The sequence below is a fragment of the Sus scrofa genome, chromosome 3 (assembly GCF_054392235.1).
Source record: "Sus scrofa isolate SSC_HxYL_T2T_F1_AM1 chromosome 3, Sscrofa_HxYL_maternal_Yorkshire_Landrace_v2.0, whole genome shotgun sequence".
Lineage (NCBI taxonomy): Eukaryota > Metazoa > Chordata > Mammalia > Artiodactyla > Suidae > Sus > Sus scrofa.
This window is the reverse complement of record NC_139385.1, coordinates 68,786,940-68,810,854: the sequence shown is the minus strand read 5'-3', so window position 1 is coordinate 68,810,854 and position 23,915 is coordinate 68,786,940. Positions and strand designations below refer to the sequence as shown.

The 23,915-nt window shown below is 46.3% G+C and overlaps 1 protein-coding gene across 10 annotated transcripts; it reads right to left on the bottom strand.

The window, feature by feature from the left end:
- Window positions 1-563: 563 nt before the first annotated feature.
- On the bottom strand, window positions 564-23,705 carry LMAN2L (lectin, mannose binding 2 like). 10 transcript variants are annotated; one of them, XM_021085757.2, is made up of 10 exons: window positions 23,495-23,705; window positions 22,153-22,271; window positions 21,600-21,680; window positions 18,908-19,025; window positions 18,049-18,131; window positions 8,398-8,430; window positions 7,186-7,347; window positions 6,978-7,092; window positions 2,361-2,480; window positions 564-2,019 (listed from the first exon to the last, which is right to left on the bottom strand). In XM_021085757.2, the coding sequence occupies exons 4-10, from the start codon at window positions 18,915-18,917 to the stop codon at window positions 1,877-1,879; spliced, it is 666 nt and encodes a 221-aa protein (XP_020941416.1). In that variant the 5' UTR covers window positions 18,918-19,025; window positions 21,600-21,680; window positions 22,153-22,271; window positions 23,495-23,705; the 3' UTR covers window positions 564-1,876.
- Window positions 23,706-23,915: the final 210 nt, after the last annotated feature.

Below are 23,915 nucleotides of genomic sequence, written 5' to 3'. Positions count from 1 at the left end.
ACACTGCACATTTCTCAGAGGCCGGCCTCAGGATGGGGAAGTGCACGGATGTCCTCCCCGCCCGTGGCATGGAACCTCCAGGAGCTCATGAGCTAGAATCACACACAGCCCCCACGCATGGCCTCCTCCATCCCTACCCTCTGGGCTGAGATCCCTCCCCCTGCACCCCGGGGGCAGCTCACGAGCCAAGCTGGTCTTCCCACCAATCTCCCCTTGAACATAGAGACACAAAACAGCCATTAGCCTTTTCAGTTCAACCCGGTCCTAAAGCCAAGCTCTGGGTCGGGCCCTGGGTACTCGGGAGCTGCTCTGCTGTGTCTGGGGGAGAGGGGGTGGGGGTGGGGGGATTCCACTGTAATCCCACCTGCCAGATGGTGCATTAATCCCAACAGGAGGATGTAAGAAAGCTGAAGACGACAGAAACCCACACCCAGCCAACAGAAACCTTCTTTCCTCCCGGGCTGAGCAGAGGCTTTCCCAACCCAGAGGGCAGGGGGCAAGGACAGCAGCCTGAGGCTCAGCCCAACCCACCCCAGAAGGAAGGACACTCAGTCAACTCAGGGTGGTTTCCACCAGCCATTTTACTAATCTCCCTGGGGCTACAGAAGCACATGGCTAGTAGAGCTCGGCATTCAGGCCCTCGAAGGAGACTCTGTCCTGTTAGTGGTTGGATCACAGGGCAGACAGGCGAGCAGCACGTGACTTGTCAGGTAAGGCAGTGGAATCAGGGTTGACCCACAGAGGAGGACACTTGGGCCCTGCTGCTCAACGACAACCAACTTTTCCAGGCACAGGTGACGAGGGTCCATTGCTCCCAGACTCTCAACAACTATTTCTTATCCATTAAGAAAGAGAAGACAGATTTCCTTCTGAAGTATCCAGACTGAGGTTATAAAAGAAAGCTTGCTTACATTTTGAACACTCTTGTGGGATTCCAAAAATCATGATGAACGCAAAACATGCAGGCGGCTAAGCAGGCTCCAGAGAGTCCAGAAACATCTCCATGTGGTCAGATCACATGGCAGGTGCTGCTTTCGGTGTCAGAATGTGGAACAGTGTCACAGTGAGTCCCACGGCATCCATGACATCTCCCAAGCTTCCCGTGACTTGCACACCAGCTTTCAGCCGAACCTGACGGAGGGCCTGAAGGGACCTAATTAGGAAGGTCATGAACACGCCAAGAGAACCAAGATCCAGGCTGGAGCAGTGAGCCACAGCAGAATGGCCTCTCCCCACAGCCACCTAACGGGGATCAGTGAAACTAAAGTTCATCCTGCACCCGAGGCCCCAGCAAAGGCATCCAAGTGTCTTCTCCAGCTCGGCTGCATTACAGAGAACACAGTGAACAGAGAGAGAGGAAGATGAAGCAGGGAAAAAACTTCCACCCAGATTTCCAAAGCAAGCTCCTCAAGTGGCCAGAGACTCAGACAAAAAGCAAAAACCAGTGGATAGATGGCTGGAAGGTACAAGGAGCTGTCAGTTTTCTAGTCTTTGCAGATTTAAAAATGAAGGACAGGGTCCTCTGAGTCCAGCAACAAGGCAGCCTGGGCTAGGAAACTCTTTTCTGTGTTTCTGGCATCAAGACAGCCCATGTTCTCTCTGTCCCTCTTCACTCCCAAGAGGCAGGACTGAAGGAAAGGCACATCACAGCAGTGTCGCCTGGGTGGGTGGGTGTGCTTCCTGATCCAGAGTTAGACGTCTTCACGGTGATCATGGGAACAGTATCCTTGCACTTAAAGCTCCAGTGACAGAACTGAGTCCCAGACCAGCTGCTCAAGATGGGAGAAGAGCCCTGCCAGGCTGTGTGATCAGGGCAGCACCTGCTGCTCCAACACCTCCTGGGTGACAATCACAGAGGTCATGGTTGCAGGAGGGCTCAGTAGAAGCGTTTTCGGCTCTGTTCCTGCCATTTGTTGTACAGTATGATCCCGATGACAATGGCAAATACAGAAAACACCAAAGAGAAAAAGACGATGAGGAAAAGAGCCAGGCCACTCAGGGGTGGCAGTGGTGCTGTCACTGAGGAAGCAAGAGAGAAGCCAGTCAGAATTAGAGCCCACCCAGGTGGGAAGGACCAACAGCTAGCTATCGAGCACCCGTTGCTGGGAGCTAGAGCTCAGCCCCTCCCTTTCCAGATGCCTCCATTTAAAACCTAAGCAGCCCTCCCACCACTCATCTGTAACATGGAGATTACAGGTTAATGTAAAAAAGCAGGGCAGGTGCTCCCTGTGCTTGGGAGAAGAACAGAGAAAGGGCCAGCCCTGCTTGCTGTGCCCCCTATCACCCTGGACTCCCCCCACCACTGCCCTATGACCTCCTCGCCAGTGGCAGGGCTGTTTCCCGGGGTCCCCAGTGCTCACTCTCAGGCAGTTTCATGTTGTCCACCGAGGGCAGGAACACATCCCGGTGCAGCTTCTCCTCTTCTGGTGTTCTCTCCACTGTCAGTTCAAACAGCTTCAGGGAAATGACATCATGGTTGTCTAAAGGAAAAAACATGGATTACTCAAACCTCAAGAAGAGGTGTCTGGGAGTTCCTGTCGTGCCTCAGAGATAATAAACCCAACTAGTGTCCATGAGGATGAGGGTTCGATCCCTGGTTTCACTCAGTGGGTTAAGGATCAGTGTTACCGTGACCTATAGTGTAGGTCGCAGACGTGGTTCGGATCCCACATTGCTGTGGCCGTGGTGTAGGCCGGCAACTGCGGCTCCAATTTGACCCCTAGTCTGGGAACTTCCATATGCTGCAGGTGCAGCCCTAAAAAAAATTTAAAATAAACTTTTTTTAAAAAGAGGTGTCTGGGTTCCAGCTTCTCATCCACAGCTAAGAAAGTGACCTGAAAAAAATTACTGAAACCCCTATTTCTCATCTAAAATTAAGGACAGGGAGCAGGGAATATTTCTACATTATCCTATACTTAAAGTTTTTAATCAATAAGCATGCATTACCTGTGTAATTTTAAAATTTAAAGAACTAAATTCCCAATCATATGTAAAACCTTCTAGTGAAAGGAGACACAGCAGCTCTGAAGCATCCCTCTAATGTGGAACACACACACACACACACACACACACACACACACGTGCGCGTGCGCGCCCACGCGTGAAACAGGAAAGGACCTCACAGCAGTTGTTGAATGGGCCACAAGCAGAGCACGCTATTGGCCTGGAACACACTTCCCTCCTGAAGTGTGCCTAATCCTTTGCGGCTCCTTATAACTGAATCTCACTATTAATTACAAGAAAAGGATGAAGAAATTAGGGAATTTTTTTTTCTCTCCCTTTTTAAAGTATCATTGCAAACTCATAGATGCAAACATATGTGAGGTGTTTCAGTTCACTCAAGTTATATCTCTTACTGATGCTCAACTCAACCCGTCCTTGTCCAGTGGGAGCCTATTGAAGTTGGCCTGAGTCCTTTTTCATGAACCCAGAAGTTTGTTTTGTTTTGTTTTGTTTTGTTTTTTGTCTTTTTGCCATTTCTAGGGCAGCTCCCTCGGCACATGGAGGTTCCCAGGCTAGGGGTCGAATCGGAGCTGTAGCCTCCGGCCTACGCCAGAGCCACAGCAACGCGGGATCCGAGCCGCGTCTGCAAACTACACCACAGCTCACGGCAACGCCAGATCCTTAACCCACTGAGCAAGGGCAGGGATGGAACCTGCAACCTCATGGTTCCTAGTCGGATTCGTTAACCACTACGCCATGAAGGGAACTCCCCAGAAGTTTTTTATATCTTCCCTGCTTTTCTGTATTTCCTCCCTCAGACCTGGCATCAGGCATAGCTCCAAGAAGCTTTTGTTCCTCAGTGGGAACTGGTATTAAGAGACCACAAATATGAGTCCTAGGGGCACTCACTGCTACTACGCTGGTTACTGGGGACCGGATTTCTTGCCATGTCTATTACTAATACGACATTTACAGCTGCTTGAACACAGAATCTTCAGCAGATGCCCAAGTTAAAAAAAAAAAAAAAAAAAAAAAACTGGATTCGCCTTCAATCAGAAAAAAATGTGTCCTCTGTGAGGACTGAGACTGAACCATGGGACGGGATAAAAAGCCAGGGCAGTGCGCCTCCCCATGAAGGAAGGAGCATCAGAGGCTGGGACAGCTGGGAGGTGTCCTCACTTCCCAAGCAGTTTCCAACAATCCAGAGCAAAACAAGGAAGACGTCAGCCACAAAGACCTCAAGAGAAAGATACAATTTGGGAGTTCCCATTGTGGCATAGCAGAAACGAATCCGACTAGAAACCATGAGGATGTGGGATCAATCCCTGGCTTCACTCAGTGGGCTAAGGATCCAGCGTTGCTGTGAACTGTGGTGTAGGTCACAGACTCGGCTAGGATCCTGAGCTGTTGTGAGCTGTGGTGTACACCGGCGGCTACAGTTCCAATTCAACCCCTAGCATGGGACCTTCCACAGGCCACAAGTGCGGTCCTGAAAAGCCAAAAAAAAAAAAAAAAAAAAAAAAGGGGAGAGGGGAAGAAAGAATGAAAGGAAGAAAGAAAAAAGAAAGAGAAATATGATTTGTATTTAAGCGTACACTATAGGCAGAAAACAAGGTCACATAATCCAGGCATCATCACTAAAAACTTGAAACAAAGGATTTCTTGGGAGTTCCCGTCACGGCTTAGCGGTTAACAAACCCGACTGGCGTCCATGAGGACGTGGGTTTGATTCCTGGCCTCGCTCAGTGCATTAAGGATCCTGCATTGCTGTGGCTGTGGTGTAGGCTGGTGGCTACAGCTCCGATTGGACCCCTAGCCTGGGAACCTCCATATGCCGCAGGTACGGCCCTAGAAAGACAAAAAAAGACCTGAACAAATAAATAAATAAAAACAAAGGACTCCTTGAGATAAAAACAAAATTATTATCTTTGGTCATTTCTAAAAGCTGGAAACAACTTCCCACTAAAAAGTACAATAGGAGGTTAACTGAGCGGGTCCTAGAAACCTGGAAGCTCAAAAGAAACTTGTGGACAAGGACGCCTTTTTGAACTTGAGTCACATAACAAGATCCCACAGCAAAGATCTCAAGCCTCCCCCTACCTGTGCCAAGGTGACATGTCCCACAGCTCTGGCCTACCTGCATGGTATTCAGAACTAGCTGCCAAAACTAATCTTTAAGGAGTTCCCGTCGTGGCGCAGCAGAAACGAATCCAACTAGAAACCATAAGGTTGCTGGTTCGATCCGTGGCCTTGCTCAGTGGGTTAAGGAGCTGGCGTGGCCGTGAGCTGTGGTGTAGTTCGCAGACATGACTTGGATCTGGCGTTGCTGTGGCTCTGGCATAGGCCGGCAGCAACAGCTCTGATTAGACCCCTAGCCTGGGAACCTCCATATGCCACAGGTGCGGCTCTAAAGACAAAAGACAAAAACAAAAAAACCTAATCTTTAAATGACAGAAAGGAGATCAATGGTCACCTGGAGCCCAGGTAACAGAGGAATGCTACAAAGGGTCACAAGAGAACTTCTGGCCGTGATAGAAACATTCTGTATCTTAACGATGATAGTGGTTACATCTATGTAAACATTGATTAAAACTCTTCACACTACATAATTACGTGGAAAGCATTCTCAATAGAGTTGACTTAAAAAAAATTAGTTGCCAGAATTTTAAAAATCAGATTTCATTTTTTTAAAATCCAGGAGTTTCCACTGCAACAGGATTGGTGGCATCTTGGGAGCACTCACTGGTATTCAGGTTTGATCACAAGCCCAGCATAATGAGTTAAGGATCCAGTATTGCCACAGCTTCAGCTCAGGTCACGACTGTGGCTCAGATCTGATCCCTGGCCCAGGAACTCTATATGCTGTGGGGTGGCCAAAAAACAAGAAGAAAAAAAGTCCAGATTTTCAGCTTCTCTTGAAAAACTAGAAGACATGGTCTCATTGAGCTCACCTTTTCCCTTGGCAGCAATGGCTGGAACTGAGTAGATGCTGCCCATTTCAGATGTTATCTTTCTTTTTTGCCTCAAGAATACTAGCTTCACTCATAATAAATCACACTAACCAAAAGAAACGAAAGTCGACTTCTTTACCTCCTCGCAAAAGATCTTATGATTGAGGCTAAAGCCAAAGGAGAGAATAAGCATATAAGAGAAGCTTCCAGAAGCTCCCTTCATGGCTCAGCGGTTAACAAACTCGACCAGGATCCATGAGGATGAGGGTTTGATCCCTGGCCTTGCTCAGTGGGTTAAGGATTTGGCGTTGCTGTGAGGTGTGGTGTTGATGACAGATAGGCTTGGATCCCGCATTGCTGTGGCGGTGGCATAGACCAGTGGCTGTAGCTCTGATTCGACCCTTAGCCTGGGAACCTCCATATGCTGTGTTTGCAGCCCTAAAAACAAAAGAGCCAGGTACTGCTAATGCCACATAAGTCAAGGAAGGTAAGAGTTTCAGAGTAACTGGTCAAAAGAGCTGAGGAAAGGACAAAGAGCAAACACACATAACAACAAAGAAACAGAGGAGCTTTTATAAGAATAGTGCTAACAGCTTGGCAGAGACACAAGTCCAGGTGCAGCACTGACCATGGTGGTAGAATGACAGAGGTGGATAGCCTGAAGACAGAAGCATCTGTACACATGACACGTTCAAGAGTCTGAGCACAAAGCAGAATGTGGTGTCAGTTTAGAAGAGGAAGGAGGGCAGAGTCAAGGAAAAGCTTTGTTAAGAGGACCTGAGCAGTCAGAGGCAGGGACAGGAGTCTGACTGTAGAAGCCCAGGCTAGAAGAACTGGCATGATGAAGAGGCAAACACTGCCTTCTGTTACCATCAAACATCTCATGGAGACAAATGTCCCAGACAACCCCAGGCCTGGGCTTTTTAGGAATCCAGATACGAAGATGCAGAAGAAAAGCGTTCTCAGGGCATTGCTTCCCAGAGCTCTGCCTGCCTGGCTCTCCCCGCCACAGAAGCCTCCTCAAGGCCTGCCTATGAAGATGTGAACTCAGTCAGGGCAAGTAAGGGGTGCAAGTGGCAGTACCCGAGAGATCCCCAGTGATGGAGGAGGTGCCAAAATAGTAGCCCCGGGGCAGACGGACCCCGGGCACCTCTATGCAGTCCCTCCACTCATGCTTGCCGTCGATGTCCATCATTATCTAGAACAAAAAGAAGAAATCAATCAGGGCCAGGCCACGGAAGTGGGAGCAAGACAGGTCCATACCGCCAGTGGCTCCCAAACAGGGACTCACCGTCAAATGCCTCTTGACATATCGGATCACAAGGAAGGTGTCATAATGGAGATTGCGGACAATGGCTGTACAGCCCCCCAGCTCTGTAGGCCGCCCGTCCCGTTCATGATCATAGCTGAGGGAGCCATTGTTCACCATGGCTGAGATGTAGGGGAACACCCGCTGGGACAGCAAGGAAGGAAAAGCAGAGGATGGTAAGGAAGTACTCTCAGGCATGCCCACATGGACAGCAGTAGGAATTCTGCACATAAAGCTGAGCTCCCGACTCAGACCAGGGGACCACTCATCACTAGCTGTCCCTGAGAACCCACACTCAGGTGGTGGCTCAAGGGACACGGCCCAGAGCGACTGACCTCTGTACTTGCCTTCGGGAATCCTCCCTGCACCCTTCTGGAGTGGGTCTGAAAGGGCCTCTCTAACACTCTGGAATCTGACTAGAATCCTCCCAGAGATCACCCTTTGGCCCTTATATTCTACTGAAGACTGGTGCTTTTCTTATGTATATATTTGTCTATCTCCCCAGTTACCACATAAACTTCGTGAAGAGAAAAATCATATGTTATGCTTCCCTGAGTGTGCCCACCTTAGCTCCGCCCCTTCCCTGCAGGGCAAGCATTTTGTATACAGCAGGTATTCTGAAAGTACCTGTTCAAATCAGGGAAATCTTTCCATTCAGGATAGCACCCTTCAAATTCTAAATTCCAAAATTCTGTAAGCAAATGATGCTAAATGGATTAGGACCCAGAAAGGGCAGTGCCAGAACCAAGCTGCTGATGGTGTTCTCAAGCCACCTTCCAGTCCATTTAAGCTTCACCCACACATACCTTCTTCCAGGAACACTCAGGGCAAGGTTCTCCCACTCAGAGTTTCCCTATATCCCACTCATTCCCCCCGCCACCTCAGAGGCCCTCTCTCTCCAATAGAGTTGTGGAGCAAATGCTTCCTTAGAAACAATAAGCTAACCATTCCAGAGCGAGGCCAGTGTTAAGGCAGTGCAGAGAGCCAGGGGATGAAAGGACAGGAAACATGAGACATGCCATTTCTTTGGTGAGGTCCTCATTGCCCTGAACAGTCAACATGCAAGGTGAAGACGCAGTCGAAATCAGAGACTGGTGACTCTTGAGACAAAGCCACATGGATTCTAAACAGTAACAAATGTTGAATGGACACACAGGGAGTAGGGATGGCCATGGTGGGTCAAAAATTGAGTACCTGGACTCCTGGAGAATATCGCCTCTTCTGGGCCTGAGAGGGTCCAGCAGGTTATTATAAAAACGAGAGAGGGCACAGAAGACAGGAGACCAAGTCAGAAAGAAACAGCCACGGGAGAGCTATGACCCAACAGTGGTGGATGAGCAAACCGACCTAAATTCCCAAACAGAATTTCAGGGTCCATGGAGGGCGCCCTCCAAGTCCTGCCATCCCTCAAAATTATAGGCCAAACTATATGCACAGGGGCTTGTACATTTTCTGAGGAAATATTGCTGTCATCAGTTTCTCAAAGGGGTCCACTAGGAAGGCCTCTGTAACCCACAGAGGGTACTGGAGCTTTCAGAAGCTTTGTAAAACACACAGCATCATACCCTTCAAGCAGGCCTTACTTTTGTCTCTGATACAACCCAAAGGACAGGCCATGAGTTTGTCTGTATCCAGACTACAGTATTTCTGCAGCAAGGGGAGAGACAGAAGTGATAAAGAGCTAAATTCTTCCAAATTCAAGATGCTACTGCCCAGGATCCCAGGATTTAGCTCTCAGTCAGAAGACAAAAATCCCACCACTTGAGAGACCATCAAATTAACTCTAATCCAAAGGGATCATTTACCCTCTAATTGAACTTATGGACATATCTTTCCAAATAGTTATTGTTAATCAAAACTACAACATGTCGGGAAGAAAAAGCCCCGTGGGAATGCTACAGCACAACAGATTTAGCAAAGTCATGAGGTTCAAGAGTGTTTAGCAACACAGTTGGTGAAGAAGAGTGAGCTAACACAGGGGCCAGATGGCACTGGGCCTTCCAGGTGGTAAGGGGCCTATAAGCCTCAGAACAGCTCCCCAGTGGTCTTCTCCTACACTGCTGGTGGGAAATAACAGGACCGTTTAAACTGCCAGAAACTACTCTTTGGCAAGTATCATTTAGGATAAGGGCATTATGAGTATATTAGCAGCAGTTTTCAGAAATGGGCTTCTGTCAAGAAAGCTCCTGACTTCAGTGAACAATCAGGGAAAAGAAGGGATTAAAAATGCCCCTAGGGCTTTCCTCATTTATCAGACCTGGTGATCAGAAGTGTAAGTTATAACTTTCAAGAAAATGCCGTGTCAAAACCAAAGGGGGCCTTACTCTTCCCAAGGCTGGAGAGGCATCCAGTTACCCAGTACCAGCTGGAGGCAAACTGGGCCTCAGCATAACCTGGGGGAACTTTTCAATTGCATGTAAATATGGGTCCTGCAGTGAAGAATCTCATCCCCCAGGGCTAGAGTGGGGCACGGGACTATGTATTTTTTTTTAAAAGGCACCACAGACGACTGGGATGTGCGGCCAAATTTAAGGAACATTGCACTAAACTGAATCCCACAGCTTCAGAGTTGGAATCCATCTACTTCAGCAACTCCTGACTTGGTCTTCAACTTTACACGTCACATTAACAATAAGTCTTTAAATGGCATATTAACTCTCTATGCGCAGTCAGGAGTTCTTGAAGAATTTCTTGGGTACCCACTTATTCTACACAGGAGCTCATTTTCTTTCCTTGGAAAGCAGTCTTTATTACAGCCAGAACCAAAGGCTGAAGAATCGCACTGACTCAGGCAAAGGCGATTGTTTCATTCCTAATTTAATAGTCACCAAAAATTAGGAACTCCTACCTACTGTCCAAATGGTTGTTGCCTGAAGGGTGAAGAGATGTTTCCAACTTTTTGTACTACAAGGCTACTAACAAAAAACAAAAAAAAGCCTTCGTGTGGTATTGTAACTTCAGCATATCTTGATTAAAAAGAGACACAGAGGAGTTCCCGTTGTGGTGCAGCAAAAATGAATCCGACTAGGAACCATGAGGTTTTGGGTTTGGTCCCTGGCCTCACTCAATGGGTTAAGGATCCGGCGTTGCCATGAGCTGTGGTGTAGGTCGCAGATGAGGCTCAGATCCCAAAATGCTGTGGCTGTGGTGTAGGCCAGCCGCTGTAGCTCCAATTCAATCCCTAGCCTAGGAACCTCCATATGCCTTGGGTGTGGCCCTAAAAAGCAAAAAAAAAAAAAAAGAAAAAAAGAGAGACTCAGAATGTGTATATGAATAAAAAAATTTCTTTTAAAAAGCATGCGTAGATGTATGGAGCCTATGCTAAAATTCCACAGGTGCAAGGCACACAAGCTGTCAACCACTAGGTAGAAAAGAAGCACACCTGGCCCTCTGTAATCAGGGAGACCTGGTTCTAAATGCATGTATACCAACCCCCACCTGTGTAACCTTGGATGGATTGATCGTCTGAGATTCTACTTCCTCAGTGTAAGTGGGGAGAATAACACACAGTTTACAGGGTCAATTATGAAGATGAAATGAAACATGTAAAGCATTCAAAAGGGAGTCAGTGTTTATTCAGGAGTTCCCACTGTGGCGCAACGGGATTGGAAGTTCTTAGGAGCCCTGGGATGCGGGTTTGAAGCTGGGCCCAGCACAGTGGGTTAAGGATCTGGCATTGCTGCAGCTGCAGCAAAGCGCCCATGTGTGCACAAAGGAAAAGGATAAAGCCTATGAGTAAAACATTAACTTTTGGGGAAATCTGGGTGAAGAGCATTCTAGAATTCTTTGTTGCATTACTGTACCTTATCTGTGAGTCTGAAATTACACCAAAATGAAAAAATTCTGAAGACTAATCTGAATCTAGTATTTACAGCACACTTAAAATTTCAAAATTGAAAAAAGTTTTAAAACAGTATGTTCAACCGCAACAATGCAGCATTTTCATTTTCAAAAAGATGCTTATACAGTTCTGTGGGACTTCAAGGCTTCCCCAAGGAGATAAAACTCAAAAAGCCTCCAGCCGAGATGAGAACTGCCAGACCCTTAAAAGCCCACCTGTCTCACTGTAATTGTTACAAAATCCCTAAGGACCTCCACACCGCAGCAACTTGACCTACTCCTTCCTGCCCCCAACTAGAAAATATAGCCACTCCTTACCCTGCCTCCAACCAATCAGCAGGTGTATCAGAAGACCCCATCCTTCCCCAACCAACCAGTAAGTGTTATCAGAAGACTCCATCCTTACCCAACCAATCATCAGGTCAACATGTGCATGGCAAAACCACTCCTCGCACTTCTTTGTCTTTGGGCTATAAAAACAGACACGACATGTGCACAGAGTTGGCTCTTCCTGATTATCAGGATGTTGGCCCACTGTGTTAACAGTGTCAATTGCCTCAATAAACTTGTCTTTTCTACATCTTGGTTTAAATCCGGAAAATTCTTTTTCCACCCATGTGCAGAGACCACTCAAGTTCTGTTTTTGTTTTATCCTCTTCTGATTTTTCTATAATGAGCTTCTGTGTAGAAATAAGAATTAAGAAGTTACCGTTGGGAGTTCCCGTCGTGGCTCGGTGGTTAAGGAATCTGACTAGGAGCCATGAGGTTGTGGGTTTGGTCCCTGGCCTTGCTCGGTGGGTTAAGGATCCGGCGTTGCTGTGCACTGTGGTGTAGGTTGCAGACGCAGCTTGGATCCTGCGTTGCTATGGCTCTGGTGTAGGCTGGCAGGTACAGCTCCGATTGGACCCCTAGCCTGGGAACCTCCATATGCCGCAGGAGCAGCCCTAGAAAAGGCAAAAAGACAATAAATAAATAAATAATACTTTATAGTTTTCAGAGTTTTTTGGTTAAACTTATTCTTTTCTTTTTGCTTTTTTAGGGCTGTAACTGCAGCATATGGAGATTCCCAGGCTAGGGATTGAATCGGAGCTGCAGCTGCCAGCCTACACCACAGCCAGAGCAACGTGGGATCTGAGCTATGTCTGTGACCCACACCACAGCTCACAGCAATGCCAGATCCTTAACCCACTGAGTGAGGCCAAGGATCAAACCTGCAGCCTCATGGTTCCTAGTCGGATTCGTTTATGCTGTGCCACAATGGGAACTCCTAAACTTATTCTTTTTGGTGATAGTTAATGGAAATGTTTTCTTACTTTCATCTTATGATTATTCAATGCAAGCACATAAAGTACAACTGACATTTTAATGTTTACCTTGTATCCTGTAGCCTTGCTGAATTCATTAGTTCTAACAGTGTTTTTCTGAATTCTTTAGGATTTTCTATATATTAGATCCCATCATCTACAAATAGAACTAGCTACTTTCTTCCCAATCTGGAGGTTCATTTTATTTTCTTACCTAGCTGCCCTGACTACAACCTCCAGTACAATGAGGAAGAGAAATGGCAAGAGCAGATATCCTTGCCTTATTCCTTATATTAGGGGGAAAGCACTAAGCATGATGTAGCTGGGGGGTTTTCATACATGTCCTTTATCAAGTTAAGGAAGTTCCCTTCTGGCACTGATTTGTTGAGAATTTTTATAATCATAAAACGGTATTAAATTTTGTCAAGTACTTTTTCTATATCTATTGATATGATCACATGGTTTTTGTTCTTTACTCTAGTAATATGGTCTATCATATTAATGTTCAGATATTAAACCAAATATGAACTCCTAGCATAATGACACTTGGTCACGGTGTACGGTCCTTTTTATATGTTGCTAGATTTGGTTTACTAGTATTTTGTTGATAACGTTTACATCTATATTTACAAGAGATGTTGGTCTGCAGTTTCTTTTTCTTGTGATGTCTTTATCAGCTTTGGTATTAGGAGAATACTGGTCTCAAAGAATGCATCTGTTAGCATCTCTCATTTTTCATATGGGTTTGAGAATTAGTATTAATTCGACTTTGGTAGAATTTACCAGTGAAGCCATATGGGCCTGAGCCTTTCTTTGTGAACATTTTTTGAGGACTAATTCAATATCTTTACTTGTTATAGAGCTAGCCAGATTTTCTCTTTCTTCAACTATTACTTTAACAGTCATTTATGATCTGATAATCTCACTGTGACACAGGTGGTACCTCGTACTCCAAATACTAAAGCTCTTGACTTACCTCAACTATAATTCCTGTATTGCTCACTGGGAAAGTGGGGTTATGTGATTTTGAACAACATGCCCTGATTTCAGAGAGCAAGTCTAAGCTCAGTCTGTATCCTAAACCCCCTCCTCCCCTTCTCAGATACATTAATGGTTGCTACTATTTTCCCAATATTTCCTCATAAACAATGTGGTAGGAAGTAAAGTGAGCAACAAAGTCAAGTGCACTCTGCTGACAAGGAAACAAGAAACCAGAGAGACAGTTTGACCACTGCCTTGAGGATCAGTTCAATTGGTTCCACCCCACTCCACCTGCTCATTATTCTCACCTAATATGACTTCAACACATGGATGTTTCCAAGTTTTCAAAAATTATGGTACTTGTCACCCTCTCCTTATGCATTCAAGATAAAGCAAACCAATGAGACTGCAGACTCTGGAGTCAAACCTACTATCTGGGTGTCACTGACAAGTTTTTTAACCTCTTTGTACTTCAGTTTTTGTTTCTGTGCTTCAGTTTCTTACCCATAATGTGGGTATAATATTAATAACTATCCCCAAATGGTTGTTCTAAGTAAGTAAGACATGTGAAAGCACTTTGAACAATGCCTTTAACTGTGATGTCAAAATAAACCATGCCACTGACAAAACACATTTGACTTCACCTCTGAAACAGTTCCAGGTTGTTGGGATGTAAAAAGGAGTACACGTTCTCCACTCTCTGCACTGAGCATAGGCTCTAAGAAGCGAAACTGCAGAGGCGATCACATGAGAATACATGTCTCCTTTCTCAGGGCAATCAACCTGGCAAAAGAAAACAACGGCTGGGAGGTAGAAGAGTACCATAGTTAAAAGCACAGCCTCTGGAATCAGGTGGACCTGTGTTCAAAATCTGGCTCCACCTTATACTGGCTATCACCTTGAACAAGATACACATCTTCTCTAAGCTTCCGTTTATGCACTGGTAAAATGGGAAAAATAATGTTGACTATAAGGAGATCTGATGAGCATCAAAATAATAAATGTTAAATGAACAATAAGAAACAAGGATCTGATGTCGGTTCAGGAGTTCTCAATCTTGGCTATATACAGGACTCACCTGGAGATCTCTGGTAAGCAAGAGTGCCCAGATTGCACCTAAACAAACAGCATCAGACTCTCTGCGCTTGGGGCCTAGACATTGGTAGGATAAAATACTCTCCAGGTAACTCCAAGCAAACCAGAAAATAAGTCCCAATATGAAATGATTTTTTTTGACTGAACTGTAACAAGTGGAAGTTCTTAGACCAAGGATCAAGCCTGCGCCATAGCACTGATCCAAGCCACTGCAGTGGAAATGCCACATCCTTAACCCACTGCAGCATGAGGGAACTCCTCAAACTAATTTTTTTCCTTTTATGGCTGAACATGCAGCATATGAAAGTTCCCAGGCCAAGGGTCAAATCAGAGTTGCAGCTGCTGGTCTATACCACAGCCACAGCCACTTGGGACCCAAGCTGTGTCTGCCACCTATACCACAGCTCCCAGCAATGCCGGGTCCTTAGCACACACTGAGTGAGGCTAGGGATCAAACCTGAATCCTCATGGATATTAGTTGGATTCTTTTTTTTTTTTTTTTTTTTTTTTGGTCTTTTCTAGGGCCACACCTGTGGCACTTGAAGGTTCCCAGGCTAGGGTCTAACCGGAGCTGTACTGCGGGTCTACGCTACAGCAACGTGGCATCTGAGCCACGTCTTCAACCTACAAACAGAGCTTACGGCAACACCAGATCCTTAACCCACTGAGCGAGGCCAGGGATTGAACCCGCAACCTCATGGTTCCTCATCGGAGTCATTAACCACTGAGCCATGACGGGAACTCCACTAGTTGGATTCTTAACCCACTGAGCCACCACAGAACTCCCTTTGGAAACTAATATTTCTGATTAACATCTACTCTCCTTAAAAAATAAGGCCCGCCAGATTTGCCCTCTAGCTCAGTATTATTATTTGAGAGTTTGAACGCTTTACTTGTGGGAGTGACAGAGAGCCATGTTTAAAACTTTAGTCAAGCCCTGAAGCCCATGCCTCTTATTCGGATGCATTTCTAACTACCACTTTTGCCTCAGCATGCCTGCAAACCTAGTCACGACATTCCCCTCATTAAAATCCCTTAAGGGGAGTTCCCGTCGTGGCGCAGTGGTTAACGAATCCGACTAGGAACCATGAGGTTGAGGGTTCGGTCCCTGCCCTTGCTCAGTGGGTTAATGATCCGGCGTTGCCATGAGCTGTAGTGTAGGTTGCAGACTCGGCTCGAATCCCGCGTTGCTGTGGCTCTGGCTTAGGCCCATGGCTACAGCTCCGATTAGACCCCTAGCCTGGAAACCTCCATATGCCGCGGGAGCGGCCCAAGAAATAGCAAAAAGACAGAAAAAAATAAAATAAAAAATAAAATCCCTTAGGGACTTGCATGCAATTCACCTGCAATTCACCTGAATTGCAATTCTTTGCTATTCCCAAATAAACTTATTTTGCTGGTAAAAATAAATTTAACAATAAATAAAATAAAATCCTTTAATGCACTTGCCCCATTAAAATACTAAGAAATCCACACTTCTCATCAGGCATACCACCCGTCAGAAGCTGGCCCCACAGTGCATGGTGAGGACAATTGCTCTAGTGCTGGTCTAAACAGCGAAGTTACCAACCACCCAAGGAGACACTGCTCAATCTCAGTGGCCAGTTAACTTGCTCAAGGGGGAAGAGTGTCAGCACTAAAGAATGCAACGTGAACGGCGGCCCCTGAAATCATGCAACATGGCAAGACCGAGGGCTTCATCTTCTTTCTAGCTTTATCTCTCTCTGACCACCCCTGCTTTTTCCCCTCACACCCACTGTTGCTTCTCTAACTTTATCACCTTAACACATGTTTTTCCCTCTGCGCTGGTTCCTAATTCTGCAGGCTTCAATGTATTTTTATTTTTATTTTTTTTTTTTTTTTGTCTTTTTGCTATTTCTTGGGCCGCTCCCTCGGCATATGGAGGTTCCCAGGCTAGGGGTCCAATCGGAGCTGTAGTCTCCGGCCTACGCCAGAGCCACAGCAACTCGAGATCCGAGCCACGTCTGCAACCTACACCACAGCTCACGGCAACGCCGGATCATTAACCCACTGAGCAAGGGCAGGGACCGAACCTGCAACCTCATGGTTCCTAGTCGGATTAGTTAACCACTGCGCCACAACGGGAACTCCGGCTTCAATGTCAATGTTACTTCCTGCAAGAAGTGTTTTCCAACCACTGTCCCCACCACCACCGTCCCACCCCAGGCTGCAGGTTCCTGCTAGGTCTTCCTATAGTCCCCCATAGCGCCCCCATCAGCACCCTCACGTATCAGTGTAACTGAGTACAAGGACCATGTTGGTCTTGTTCACTCATTCCCAGGGCCTGGTATCAAGAAAGTGCTTAATGTCTGGCAGAGTGAAGAAAGAGCCCAGAAGCAACATGGAAAGGCAAGTCTGTAAGTGACCCATAACAAAAGGTTCCTCTCCTAATTCAGACCTCACTCTCCACTTCCTCTAATGGGAACTCTGTAAGAAATGTGAAAAATCTGGGTGTTCCATACACAATGATCTGTTCATCCAATTTTTTTACCAGTCTGAAATTTTTCATTAAGAACTTTTGGAGAGAAGTTCCCGTCATAGCGCAGTGGAAACGAATCAGACTAAGAACCATGAGGTTCCGGGTTCAATCCCTGGACCTTGCTCAGTGGGTTAAGGATCCGGCATTGCTGTGAGCTGTGGTGTAGGTCACAGATGCAGCTCGGATCCTGCACTACTGTGGCTGTAGTGTAGGTCACAGATGCGGCTCGGATCCTGCACTGCTGTGGCTGGTGGCTACAACTCTGATTAGACCCCTAGCCTGGGAATCTCTATATGCCTTGAGTGTGGCCCTAAAAAGCAAAAAAAAAAAAAAAAAAAAAAAAAAAAGAAAAGAAGAACTTTTGGTGAAAAAAATAAAGTAACCTCTGCCTCCATTCCTCATCCTGCCTTTCTTGCTAAATATGATTTAGCTAAGGATACCAAATGAAAAGGTGTCATAATTATTTTCCCACCAACTTGCCAGCAGGGCCATCGGGCAGAGAGAGAGAGAGAGAGAGAGAGGGAACATAGACCTTTGCTAGTATAAGAAAGTACTAACAAACCCTTAGGGTCAGCTAACAAAAAGCGAGAAGCTTCTGCCAACAGCCAGATATCAGGTTTCAATAAAATGCTGAGGTTTCATCAATTTCCTTTTACAGCCTTTCCTAGAGAAGAGGAGACTTGCTGTCCAGGTCTGAGAAGAGGAAGAAGAAAAGGAAGCTGGCAAGGGGGAGCAAGCTGCAGAAGAGAGCTCAGCAGAGATTCAGGCCGTCAGGTCAGTGGAGATACATAAATTCAGTTTGCTCACAGGCTGGGCAAGGAGCCACATCACCAACCAGCCACGCATGCTCAAGCATAGCGGCTATCAATGTACGCAAGAGAGAACACTGTTAGCACTGAAGGAAAAGTCCCCGGTCACAACAGCCCTTCCCAAGACTGTGCACCATCAACAGTTCTCTCCAGAAAAAGCCCTGACATAGACATTAACTCTTGAAGTTCAACAGATGAAGAAAATAGAACCAAACCCCTCATTTTCTTTCCCTTCTGTTCCCTTCTGAACAATGTTCCTGAGGCAAAGGACTGTGATGTCAGTATAGCTGACCTAAGCTCTGACACTTGCCATTACCTCTTGCTGCTTCTCCTCATTGGGATAGGTGTCTACAAATACTCCCAGCCCCACAAATTTGTCCATGTTTCCAAACACGGGCCCTAGAGAGAAAGAACAGATGATGAACAATGAAATAAGGCCAAGAGTTGATAAAGGAATAACACATCACTATGATGGAGGAAAAAGTCAAATTCAAATGACTCCCAGGCTTCTCTCTAAGATGAGGAAACACACCGGTAAAAGCAGCCAGTGAAGGGCACGGCCTGTGACAAGCACTCAGTAAGCATCTGGAGCTGTCTGTCGTTAAAGGTGGGGAAAGAAAGAAGGCCAGCGCCACCATGTTTAGCACCCCAGCTGCTCCCAAACTGGTGGCTAAGGTGCCCCTAGAGAATTATGCTTCACAAACACTCAGTGATGACTATGCCCGAGAGAGAACTGAATTCCCAAATTCCCACTTCTTGCTGCAGAAGAGATCAGGTCAAATCAGGCTCAGTTTGCCAGGTACTTGGAGCAATGGCTCCCGAACAACAAGGAAAAACAGATAACTCTTCTCCTTTCTCCTGACCTAGGAATTCTGAGATGGGTCCCTGTGCATGTCCAGAAGAAACCAGTGCACCCCATGTCAGTGTCTGGGACGGCCAGTGCTTTCCTCCACCAACCAGCAGGGTGGTTTCAAAAGGAAAGCAGAAGTAACTGATAAGCAAGAAATCACCCCAGGATGAGTCAAGTTCAGCTGCTTTTTGGACCTTATTCTAGAGTCTAGAGAGACCAGTCTTCATCCACAGACACCAAGCAGAGGGAATACCTGGCACTGTGGGGACATGCCCTTCTCAAAGGCCTATCCCACCCCACACAAGAGCAACCCAGGGGCCAGTACCTGGCTGCATCCGATCCTTTGTGTACCAGATCGCCAAGCCATCCCCATGCAGATTCTTCTTCCCTTGTCCGTGGATTCTGAAGTGCACCTGCAACTCCCAGTCTCTCAGGAAACAAGGCTAAAGTGAAAAAGACACTGGAATCAATGAGGAGCATGAAGCACAAAGCCCCACAGGCCCTCATCCACAGTCTACAGACTTGGAAAACACAAAGGCAGGTGACATGAGGCTCTAAGGGTTAAAATCAAAATCTAAGACTTGCTAAGTGTGTATGTCGTAAAATTAAACAGATTGAGCCATTCAACTGTACACGACATTGAACATGAAAAGTAAAAACACCTCCCAGTTATCTTCAACATCTCCCAACAGAAACAGGATAGCATTCCAAAGTTGGAAAAGACAAGAGAACGAATTGGACTCCCGGGATCCCACATCCACCCAGCCAAGCATCTCAGCCTGAAGAGAAGAGGGGGCTACTGACTACACACTTATTCACAACTTAAGCTTGCTCCTCTGACAGAAAGACTAAAAAGCTTGGGTTTAAAGGAAGGTCAAAGCTTCCCTCATTATAGAAGAAGATAAGCTAAGTCATTATGAAAAGGTCTCCAGGATTAATTAGCAAATGCTATAAACAACTATCTAGACCTGGCCTGATGCCAAACTGAGGGGGCAACCCAGAGTTCCCACGAGAAGGGGAAAGCTACACCCTCCACGATCTCATGCCCAGGGCCCAGAAGCATAAATGCAGCAAAGGAGAATACCACCACCCCACCACAGGGACAGCCTCTGGTGGAAAAGCATTAGGAGGTGGGCACTAAACAGACTCCTGTTTTTCTTGTTTTGAATTGTGTATCAAAACCCCAGAAAAATGGAGAAGGAGGTAAATGGATGGTTAAGTGTTCTAAATAGCTGAACACTTTCAAGGAGAAACCAGAGTGGGTATTTGATTTACAGAGGCTCCTGGTTAAAGTTCACCGTGAAGAAAGAAGGGAAGGAAGAGCAGATATACCAGCAGGGTTCAGCCAAAGCCCCTCCAAACAGCTTGTTCCGGCTCTTGAGCAACACACTGCTAGATCATTTTCAGTTTTCATTTTCAATTTCTGGGAAATCTTCCAAAAGTGTTAGTATTAGAAGTACACAGTCAAAATGAAAGGGGTGTGGATACTTCTTAATTCACCAAAGAACCCTCACATCTCCAATAGCTTCCCCTCCTCTGATGAGCCCAGTCCTTGAGTTACCATTCTGGGTTCTCATCTTTTTGCTATTTCATTTATATTTCAGGAAAAGAGTGAACTTCAGTGGCAGGAAAGTGCCCCACACCCAGGCATTATGCCAATGGGAAGAAGGCAGGGCCAGAGAAGTTCACAATGAGCTAAAAAGTGTCTGATACTTATCCTTGGCCATAAGTAGCACAATGCTATAGAGTTTTGCTCAGGGCTGTGTCCAACAGTGGGTCTCAAACTTTGCAGCACATTTAGATGCACCTAGGGAACTTTTAAAAATCTCAACATGCAAGCCACATCCCAATTAAATGAGATTCTCTGAGGGTGGGACCCAGCCACCAGCTCTAATAGACGGCCAAATTGGAGAACCACTGCTCAAACAAATCTATCCTAGTCAAATAACTCAGAAATAAGAGTTCCCATTGTGGTGCAGCGGAAACAAATCTGACTAGGAACCATGAGGTTTCAGGTTCCATCCCTGGCCTCACTCAGTGTGTTAAGGATCTGGCGCTACCGTGAGCTGTGGTGTAGGTCGCAGACACGGCTCGGATCTGATGTTGCTGTGGCTGTGGTGTAGGCCAGCAGCTGTAGCTCCAATTAGTCTCCTAGTCTGGGAACCTCCATATGCCGTGGTGTGGCCCTAAAAAGCAAAAAACAAAACAAAACAAAAACAAAACAAGTAACTCAGAAACAGTGCCAAAGCTCATCATGAGAGTCAAATAACAAAAAAATACAGGTATCAGAGAATCTGAAAAAGAGCAGGATAACTAGATCCTAGACTAGAATCGCTGCTACATAAGAGAATTACATAGAGACACTGAGCAAGAGAGCTGCAAAGTATCAAGTCTTGGATGAAATCTTTTATAACCCACAGACTTCCACTGATGAATCTTGGAACAGACAGATAACAACAGCACACTTCTGTAACCATTTTAACTTTCCAAAGCTTTCTCCTGCCTATTGCCTTATTTTATTCTCACAATAACCCTGGTGGGCAAGTAGAACAGGCATTATGAAGCTGATCTGTCAGCTGGAGAGACTGAAAACTGAAAGACAATAAGGAATTGCCAGGGCCCACCGTGGGCCTGTGATACAGCTAGAAGGAGTACCCAAGCCTTTGAACTGCCAGCCCTCTTCTGCACTGCCCTGCATTCTGGACAGGAACCAGCTCAGCACTACGATCTGGGTTAACAGGCCAGCTTGCACAAACAGTTCATGGAGAAATTCTCTCATCCCTCTGCTCCTTTAGAATTCTCTGCCACATAAAATGGACAGGGAAGAGAAAGCGTTCCCTTTCCCGAGGTTCAATTATCTACAACTAATGATTAAAAAACACTTAAAAGTAAGTTCTTAGTGTCTGAGAACCCAAGAGAAAAGTATTAAAGGATGCCAAGGTCACACTCCCAAAAGTAAAGTGGTCATAAAAGATTTAGAAAGAGCCCTGGAAACCAAAAAGAAAGCATCATCTTACACTTGTACAAAATCACAGTGCAGCCACACCAGGAATACTGCATTCACTTCTTGCCGCCATACCTCAAGGAAGACAATGTAGCTAGAAAAGGCCCAGAGAAGGACAAGTAAAATGACCAAGGGCTCAAAGTGGCTTTTACATGAAAATAAAATTTAAAATTAGACTCTTCAAAATGAAATAACAAGGGGGGAGGGATACTGGGATGAATGTGGGATAAATTTAAAAGAACAGTCTTCTATTTTATAAAACAAAGTAATTCAACGTAAGTTAACTTATTAACCTCCAAAAAGTTATACGCTGTCTATCAGGAATTAAAGACATTTCAGAAAATAGAATCAAAATTAATTATTTGCTATAATTAGGGCAACAGAGAGTATCTCCCTCAATATCCAATTTAACAATGAAGGTCATCATAATCTCTGAAATGAGAATCCTTGATATCCACAAAAGACAGAATACTGGGAATAGACAGTAAAAATTAAGTCAGTATGCCACTGGTGAACTTTTGAGTACTTTTCTAGGTCACCAACACAGGAGGGAGAAAGATTCTTACCACCCGGTTCCACAGGGCACCCTGTTTACTTTGCATATCTGGGGTCAGGCGGATATACTGTGTCATCACCATGGCATTGCCCATCAGATTCCACAGAGAGGAACTGCCCGTGCCCACACCTATGGGAGGAAATAGATCAGTTCATTCATTCTCTTCAACACCAAACCGACTAGAAAGCCATCACGGACCCTCCAAAAGATGGAGTTATCATCTTTTTTTCCCCTTTCATGGCACTCAGTCTCCCACCTTCTGTCACTCAAAAAGTTCTAACTCCTTACCATGTTTACCACTTCCTGTCATAAAGACCCTCTCAGGTGAAGAGCACATCAGAGCTGTCACTTAATCCATGCCACAGTAATCACAGCTCAGATCCATTCTTCCTCATTTCATATGCGAGTAAATTTGACCACCGTGAGAGAAAAAAATTCCCCAATTAACCAAAAAAAGCTTGACTCTCTGGGGCTTAATCACGTTCTTTCTTTAAACAACCAAGGTGTGAAGCTACCTTTCCCCTTACCTCAGACTATCAGCCCCTTGAGAGTGACAACTTTGTATCTGTATAACCCACAGTATTAGCAACGCAGAGGAGGTGCTGGATGCATCTGCTAAGTCAATAAATGATCACCCTTAGCAGCAGTGTATACTCTCTTGCGCTTTGTGTTGTTTGTGTGCTGTCCCCCTGCCCTCCAGTGGGGAAACAGACTTGTGTTAATTAAGCCATCTGCACTGACTTGGTCTTCTTTGTAGCTAACTATAAATTTTCTGGTTGATGAGCTGTGCAGAGCGACATATGAACCGCATGTGAACACTCAACAGAGCAAAGTTAACCAGACTCTTTCATCAACAGGACTCCAGGATTGGAGAACAGGTGTCTTAAACGGAAACAGAATTTTACTTTCCCAGTCTGGCCAAGTTCTACCCTAGTTTTGCCTCCTGATGTATTTCTAGCACATACACAGCTCCGTCCAGAGCCCAACTCATTGCTAGTGGCCCTCGATCACTGCCACTATTCGCAGTTCTCTCCCCTTCCCACATAACTCTTGTCCAACTCTAAGTTCCCCCTTCATCCAGGCCTAGCGCTTACTGGCCTTAGTGTCTTAGAGCCCTGCTTCCACCTGCTAGAAACTTCCAGGGCTAAGTGTGAGGCAGGGGGTGGGGTGGAACCTGACCTCTGACCTTAGGACCCAAGGCTCCCAAACACAGCGAGAGTCCACAGGAGCCCCCACCCTCCCCGCCCGTACTTTCCTCGGGGCCACGAAACCTTCGCCGCCCCCACTTCTACGAACAAGCTCAGGTCCCGACGCCCTCCCCGCGCACGACCACCTCGCCCCCGGCGCCTCACCCTGGTAGGGCTTCGACAGCGAGTGCTCCCGTTTCAAGTACTCGAACGTCTGACCCGCCCCGACTTGCCGTGGCCCCTGCCCAGACCCTAGCAAAAGGAGAAGGAGCAACATCCTGGACCCATCTCGAGTCGACAAACGCCGCCACCACCGCTGCCACCACCCAGAGGGTCCCAAAGTCGCCGCCATCTTTCCCACCGCCGACCCTTCATCAAAAGCCCGCCCTGTCCCCCAAGCCATTGGCCCATAGAACGATCTTCCCCCAGTCCCATTGGCTTTTGTCGAGTCACCGCCCCTGCAGGTGAGCATCTCACCGATTGGCTGGCTGGAGTAGCAGTTGCCTTGTCAACCCAGGAAAGGGGCGCGGCCGAATGCCTGAGCTCGCCTATTTGCCTTTGTCCGGAGCGCCACTAGGCCTCCCGG